Genomic DNA, 8250 nt, shown 5'->3' with positions numbered 1-8250 from the left:
TTTTTTGGAGGGGAAACTGGGAATGGAGAAATTTACATGTAAATAAAGAAAATATCTAAAAAAGAAAATTAACTCAAACAAATCAGAAGCCTTCCTTCATACAAATGATAAATATGGAAAGAACACCCTTCACAATAGTCACAAATGATATGAAATATCTTGGTGTAACTCTAACCAAACAAGTGAAAGATCTGTATAACAAGAACTTCTAATCTCTGAAGAAAGAAATCAAAGACCTTAGAAGATGACAACTTCTCCCATGCTCACAGACTGGTAGAATTAACATAATAAAAATGGCCATCCTACCTAAAGCAATCTACAAATTCAATGCAATCCCCATCAAAATCCAACACAATTCTTCACAGACATGGACAGAGCAATTCTTAACTTCATATAGAAAAACAAAAAAAAAAAACCCAGGATACCAAAAACAATTCTCAGCAATAAAAGAACTTCTGGGAGAATCACCATCCCTGACCTCAAGCTGCACTACAGAACAATTGTGATAAAAACTGCATTGTATTGGTACAGTGATAGGCAGAGCTTTTAGTTACTGGAATTTTATTGGATAAGAACTTTGTTCTTTGAAGAATAGTGTTCCGGGAAGAAAAATGACCAGGACACTTTCAAAATTTCAGTCACTTTACATTTTAATCATAGCACTGAAAATTTGGCTTGAGAAAATTAGTCATTTGCTTATCATTTAGGCCATAGGGAGCTAATGACTCTTTTAAGTGGTATGTATGTAATGTAATAAGTAGTAATAAGAGCAGCAGCAGCAATAGTAGTAGTACTTGATGTATGAGAGGCAGAGGAGTGCGCTTAGCAGGTAAAAGTGCTTGCTTCATAAGCCTGACAACCTGAGTTTGATCCCTGGATACCACATAAAATCCAGACTCATCGTTTATAATCCTATTGATCTTATGGGGAGATGGGAGACAGGAACAGGTCATGTTTACAGTACAATGGAAGAAACAAGAGACAATGCCTCATACACAAGGTAAAAGGAAAGAATTGCCTCTTTAGAAATAAAAGATACTGTTACTTTCTTTAAAAAAAAAAAGAAAGGGTTGTCTTCTGACTTTCATACATAAACTATGTCATGAGCTCTCCCTCTATTTTCTGTCTCTTTCTGTTTCTGTCTCTGTTTCTCTGCCTCTGTCTTTCTCCCTCTGTGTGTGTGATAAAGGTAATAAAAATATGAATTTATTTTATGATTTTAAATGGTCTGAAGACTTCAGGAAAGCAAAGCACTGATGTGTTTTCAGATATCATGATTTTTTAAAAAAATATTTTTAATTACAGGAAATTTTCTCCAACCAGAGAATTTAAATCAGTTGAAGAACTGCTTAAAATCCAAGTAAGATATATCCTCTCTGAGTCTATTTCTTTAATAATTCATTGAATATTATCTTTTGCATGCCACTTCGGATTTGAATCATAAGTGCTCCATTTTGATGACTTTCCTTTTGGACTCTGCTGTCCTCTGAGGTGGCTGAGTCCCATCAGAAACCTAACTATATTTCTGGCTCTTTGCCATGCATTTCTTTTCCAGTTTCCAGGTCCAACTGAGATCCCTGACTGGTGATTAGAGGTCTGTTTTTTGTCTTCATTGTTACTTGGGTTTTGTTTTAGTGAATAGAGTCCTCTCATATTTCAATAATAATTATGGGGTTTTCAAATGTTTTCTTAAAACAATTGCTTTTTTAAAAAATTTACAAGTGTTTAACACTTTAAAGTTGGTTTTTATATTTTTATTTGACTTTGTTTTTTTCTGATGAGACACAGTCTTCAAATTGCCATTTTCCTGTATGATGTTGGGTCCTTTTTTTACTTTCTCCTTTTAATTGCTTTTCAACAGTTTGATTTAGTTGCGTGAACACATGACTGTTCTTAACACACTAAGTTGGCATGTGCTCAGCATCTGGAGTATGTAACTTTTGCCAAACATGTTTTTGCCTCTTTCTGTTCCTGTATGGATACCCAATTGGGTGGTAGAAATTTGATGTCACTCTACATATTCCTTATATGCGTGTAAAAAGTTAATTTCTGTATTTATGTATTTCACACTGATACATCTAAGTGGTTTCACTTTTTCATTGTCCTTTCGAATTTTTTTTAAATCACATTCTTGTTTCCCTTTTGCACCCCAACTCCTCCCAGAGACCCCCTCTTCAATACCTACAATATCTTTTTTGTCATATTCCTTAAAATTTATAAAATATTATAACAATAAAATGAGTATTATAAAAGTTGTTTGATATAAAACAATCAATTTAACAGTGTTATGTAGATGCTTGTCTACAGCAATACTGAAAATACATACATTTTTCTCAATATAAATTTTAAATAACTCCAAACATATTAACTGCAAATTTCAAAATAATACATCACTACTAGTATTTTCTTAGATGAACATAAATATATAAATTCTTTTTGTTTGTTTGTTTGTTTTGTATTTAGTAGAGTTTAAAATCTTGTCTCTTACTGTGGTACAAACTGCATTGTATTGGTACAGTGACAGGCAGAGCTTTCAGTTACTGGAATTTTATTGGATAAGAAATTTGTCCTTTGAAGAATAGTGTTCAGGGAAGAAAAATGACCAGGACACTTTCAAAATTTTTAGCCCAAAATAAGAACAATTTTTAGACATTGGATTTCATTGTAATAAGGTTGTACTTCAATGACCCTCAAATCACCAAAGGATTTTACTTCCACCGTAGCTAAGCTGACAGTTGACAGTTCTGCTGCGCCAAGGAATGAATTATAGGCACAATTTTTGGATACAGACTTCCTGCTAAGGCCAAAACTATTTGACTTGAGTGAGTGACTTGATTCTCAGGCCACAGAGAACAGGTTACATCCATTTAAGAAATGGTGTGTGTATTAAGATGGTCTGTCCATAAAGTCATTCACCAACTGTTTCAATGAACAATGGTTCTGCTCGGAGGGTGGCACAGACATTAGGTGAGGGTAAGAATTTGGTTCATTGTCTGTGATAATTTGGAAAAGCATTCGTCTCAGAGAAAGAGTAACTTATAAAGTCCTCTTCTTCAAACTTGATACAAGAGCTACAAATGTCAAGCAAAGCATTCAGTCTCACTCTTTGTTGTTCTCTTTCCTACAAGCCACCTCCCAAGTTAATTGTCTATGTTCCTTTTGGGTATGTAAATACTTCATTGTTCTTTCTAACTTGCTATTCTGTCTATACATTCAGTTTGAAAACCATGATATAATTGTTAATACTCCAGTTGTTGCCATTTGGCTGTTTATTACAGTTTGTGTTTGATGAGATCTCTGTAAATTCATTCATGGGCACATTGGGCACTGTCTGTTGGCTGCTTTAAAAGTGTTCTATGATAATTTTAAAATCAGGATTGTCTTAGGGTATCTTTCTTGGTTTCTTTTGCCTTAATAGTAAGTCCATTTTTAGTTTATTATAATTGTTTCATGGATATTGTAATGTGGTGTTGATACTCCAGCATCTACTATGTCCCTTTGATGATGAGTATTTTTCCTTTATTATATCATGAACAGGATTGGGTTTTAGTGGAAATTACATACTTATCCAGCCATTTATTTTAATTCTTGTAGATTTTGCCAAGTTGTTTTAAGTCTTTACTTTGTACATGTTATTCACAGGTTAGAGGGAGGCCTGGACAGATTTTATACAAAACTATTGAGCCCTTAATTTCTGCTTCCTTCTTTGTGTGATATTAACTGAGGCTTTCCATGGTTAGGATTGTCCCAAACAGTGCCCTTGTTTATAAGTTATAAAGACCGAGGCTTTTTGTAAGTTTGGGTGCCTCATGTGGCTCAGGTAAGCCTTATTCCCAAACTGAAATCTGTAAAATCAGGAATCTTATCTAGATCTTCTCTTCCTCCACGGGCTACTCACCCTCGTTCACACATGAGTGCTGGTGCTTCTGTTCTGTGCAGTGTACAAGGTTAGATGTGGCACAGATTGTCCTCAAGGAGCTTGTTGTGACAAAAGCCATACATGAGGCTTTAGATATGGATCTCAAGCCATCATCCGCTGGAGGCTTCCTGTATGTGTAACTAATTTCTGCTAAGCCTGAACTATATTAGATGTTAAAATTGGAGATTCTTCTAACAACACTTCAAACATTTCCACTTAAATATTTCAGACCTAGTGAAAATGCAATGAAATGTTTCATTTATAGTAGTTCTAGTTTACAAGATTCATGGTAATTTTGAGTGTTGGAAATCAACAGGAAGCCATAGCTTCAAGTTGCATCCACCACTGCATAGGAGGACTTTGCAGCTAGATGTATTCAGATCATCATACTGGCATTCTGTGTATTTGAGATATGTAATAAACACAAACTAAATCTGAAAAGTACCAGAATGAATATTGTTCTCTCTCTTTACCTCATAGAAAGAAGCAGAATTCCTGAGAACAGAGAAGCAAACCCTTCAGGAACAACTGAAATGGGCTTTAGAGGTGAGGTCATACCTCTAAACAGCAGCAAGCTAAGAGAATGCCCAGCTGGGAATTTCTAAATGAATGCTTTGATCTTATCAACTTAGTGTGTATCTGTTTATGTATGTATGTATGTGTGTATGTATGTATGTATATGTATATTTATATTTATATTTACATGTGTGTATATGTACACACATATGCATATATACATATATATATGTATATACACATATGATATCACACACATACATATATAATTCATTGCTGCATATAGATATCTGTACCTGCAAATATTTTAATAGACTATAATGTTCTTTCATATCTAGAACAGCAACACAGAAAGAAAATAAGTCTTTCTTCATGAAGAAAGCAATCTCTTTCAAACTGGTGATACACAATCTATTTGGATGTAAATCACTACTCAGAGGTGGGAAAGATGGCTCAGTGATTAAGAGTGCTGTCTCTGACTATATTGCCTGCCTTTGGATCCCTTTATCCTAACTGGGCTGCCTCTCTAAGCTTCTATAGAAGAAGATGTGGAAGAGGGGAAGCAGAGGGAGAGGAGGTGAGAGGAAGGGACTGGGAGAGAGGCGAGAGGGGGAGTTGTGAGCAGGATGTAAAGTAAATAAGTTGTCAGAAGCCACCTAGGAAAAGCTAAGGCTTTCAAGTGAATTTTCTGGAGATGCCCCAGGATTTTTCATGACCTGTGATAGATGACCTCTGAGATGCAGGGTCCTTAGAGACTTCATCCCAGGATTGCTTCTTGCTGTTGATATGCCCTTTTCTGTCACGATTACATAGTCTATTGATTCCAGGGCATCAGCCAACTCTATTTGGTAAATTTCCTGCAGAACAACATGAAGATGTACTCTTATATAGCAAGTATATGCTTATAGAGATGATTATGTATGGTTTCACAGTTTCTGATAGTGAGTTTATAGAACTCTTAAATTGATACAAGTAACTCTTAAATGATATAAGTGCTCTAAGCCCCCTATAGAGTGAAACTGCATATAGAGCTCTGTAAACCTTCATGTGTCATGGGCCAATTTCACTAGGATAAGAAAGTAGGCTTGAAACAAATTTGTGATTGAAGAAAAACATTCATTCTAGGTCAGGTGCAAGGATGAAGCCACAGGTGTGCACTATGATAAAGCAAGGCCCTGTGAAACGGTTGCTTTAAACTTATAATGAGGTTATAGAATGAAACACTGCCTTGTACTTACTATCCTTATCCTTCTGTAACTCCCCTTTTACATAACATTTCATCTATGAGGTAATTTTATAATAGGACTTTTCTCCATCCACCAAATGTGTATATAAATATTTATGTATCTATATGTGTGTGTGTCTGCCTATATGTATGTACATGTCTAGGTATATGTGCATGTATGTAGGTATGCATTAACACTTGTGGAGTTGCTGAGACAGATGTTTGTGCACATCCAAAGTTTGTGTGTGTGTGTGTGTATGTTTTTGTGAGTGCTTGAATTCTCCCTTTCTTCCTTTTCTTTTCTCTCTGGCTCACAAACAGTTAATGAACTCGAAAACTTTTGCCTGTTCAGCCAGGGACTCTTGAACCACAGAGAAACTAATAAATCTTTTTTATTTAATCCCCTGCTGCTATCAATAGGAATTAATTACCAGGCGCCAGAGTCTTTTGACCTTAGAATAGCAAAGGCTTAGGGAAGAAAAAAATTTATCAAAAGTAAGCTACTTTAGCCCCTGCAACCGCCAACACCACCCTTTGCTACCTGCCTCAGTACCTAGTATCCATTCTCAGATGCCCATACACATGGGTAAGGAAGGAAGGAAAGAAACGAAGGAAGGAAGAAAGAACTGGCTCTTGTCCTTTCAATTAAATTTAATACAATGAGTATGTTGTCTGTTTCTGTTCTTTCTCAAGTTCTAGCCAAACAAAAATTAATGTGAGATATAAACATTTCATAAATGAACACTGAAAACTATAAGTACTTATAGTTTATATAACTTTTTAAGAAAATATAGGACAATTCATTAATTAAATAATTTTAAAGAGAAGCTATGAACAAAGAGACTGGATTTTAGAATAAAACAGTAAACAGAAAAGCAATGGGAATTTTTTTATCCAAGACGTTTATTCAGTCACATTATTCAGAAAATGTAATGGAAAAATTTAGAACAATGTAGGATAACATTTAACAAAGGTACAGGTATTTTTTGGGGGAGAGTCATAGATGAAGAATGACAAAACACAAATTTTCCGATTTCAAACCTCTGTATTATCAGTATTCTAATCTACCATGTTTCTCAAATTGATACATAAGTAAAAGAAATCAGCTCATAAATGCAAATGCAAATGCAATTATTTTTGAGCATAAGAAAACTACTGTAAGATGTAAGGAACAAGAAACTTAGTTATGTAAAAGAAGAACAATGAAGGCAGTTATCCTCCTCCAACATGAATGAATACTGCAGGATTTCAGTGATGAAAGCACTTCCACTTCTGGTGCTGAATGTAAAGCAGGGGTGCATTAAATTAACATGATAACATGCTATTTAACCACTTGTAGTACTAAAGTTCTTATAGAAGAATAAAGTAGTTGCACCAAGTAAGCATTTATGGAAAAGATAGGTTAATATAGTACTGGTTGTTTTAAAGTACCAGAGTTACAAATGAACATAAATGATAATTGAGCGATACGTTATTGTCTAGCCAGTGTGACAAGTGTGGGTTGCAAGCATCCCAGGATAGCTGTGAATATGATGACAATATCATCTCAGTGTCTTTCCTAGTTTGGTTTCTGTTGCTTCTACAAAACACTGACCAAAGCAACCTGGAAAGGAAAGGGTTTATTTGCCTTACATGTCCTGATCATTGAGGGAATTCAGGACAGGAACTCAAGCAGGGATCAAGGCAGGAGCCATGGAGGAAACTGCTTACTATCTTACTTGCTGCTTTTGCTCATCTGATTTCCTTGGACCTCCTACCTATCGGTGGCACAACCCACAATGGGCTGGAGCCTACTCTATTAACCATTAATCCAGAAAATGACCCACAGGAATACCCACAGGCCAATCTGACGGAGTCATTTCTTCAGCTGAGGCTCTGTTTCCTCAGGTGACTCTGGCTTGTGTCAAAATGACAAAAACTAAGTACCACACTGTCAAAAGATCAGACATCCAGGTAAAGCAAACCTTTCTGAGGATTATTACCCAAAAGATGAGTTTGAGTTTCTAAGTTTTCAACTTTTTTATTTTATTTTATTTTGTTTACTTTAAGTGTATGGATGTTTTGTCTGTGTGTATGTCTGTGTGTCACGTGCGTGCAATGCCCTCAGAGGCTAAAACATGGCACCAGATCTTCTGGAGCTGGAGTCACAGTCAGTTGTGAGCTACCATGTGGATGCTGTAAATGTACATCCTGAGCTTTAGGAAGGGCAACCCGTCTTCCTAACCAGCTAGCCAGTCTCCAGCATCCCCTGGATACTGGATAATTTACAATTTTCAAGTTGTAAATTATGGTTTGAGTTGTCTTCAACCTTGATATATGGTTTGTAAGTTATAAGGGAATATTGGTTGCTCTGCATGCATGGCTCAGGAAGAGCATGCTCTGGAACTGAAAGCCATGAAACTGAGAAGCTTGTCCAGGCACATATACAACATAGATAGTATCAAATATTTTATATAAAGATATTTCATAGACTTCCCTGAAATACACAAGAAACCCAAATAAGTAGATTGTGGTTTAAAAATAAATACAGACAATATAATATATATATATCAATAAAACACAGACATATAATATATATCAACCTCATTGA

General features: G+C 35.5%; 1 protein-coding gene across 1 annotated transcript in view; it reads left to right on the top strand.

Annotated features, from left to right (window-relative positions):
* Positions 1–4483, top strand: part of LOC116067897 (coiled-coil domain-containing protein 7-like) — a 19852-nt gene extending 15369 nt beyond the window's left edge. Inside the window, exons 4-5 of the mRNA XM_031336898.1 lie at positions 1306–1360; positions 4400–4483. Of these exons, the coding sequence (XP_031192758.1) occupies positions 1306–1360; positions 4400–4483 (139 nt within the window). The remainder of the gene's footprint in view (positions 1–1305; positions 1361–4399) is intronic.
* The last annotated feature ends 3767 nt before the right edge of the window (positions 4484–8250 follow it).

Source organism: Mastomys coucha, unplaced genomic scaffold (genome assembly GCF_008632895.1).
Source record: "Mastomys coucha isolate ucsf_1 unplaced genomic scaffold, UCSF_Mcou_1 pScaffold22, whole genome shotgun sequence".
NCBI lineage: Eukaryota > Metazoa > Chordata > Mammalia > Rodentia > Muridae > Mastomys > Mastomys coucha.
Note: the sequence above shows the minus strand (reverse complement) of the source record. Positions and strands in the feature narration are given on the sequence as shown.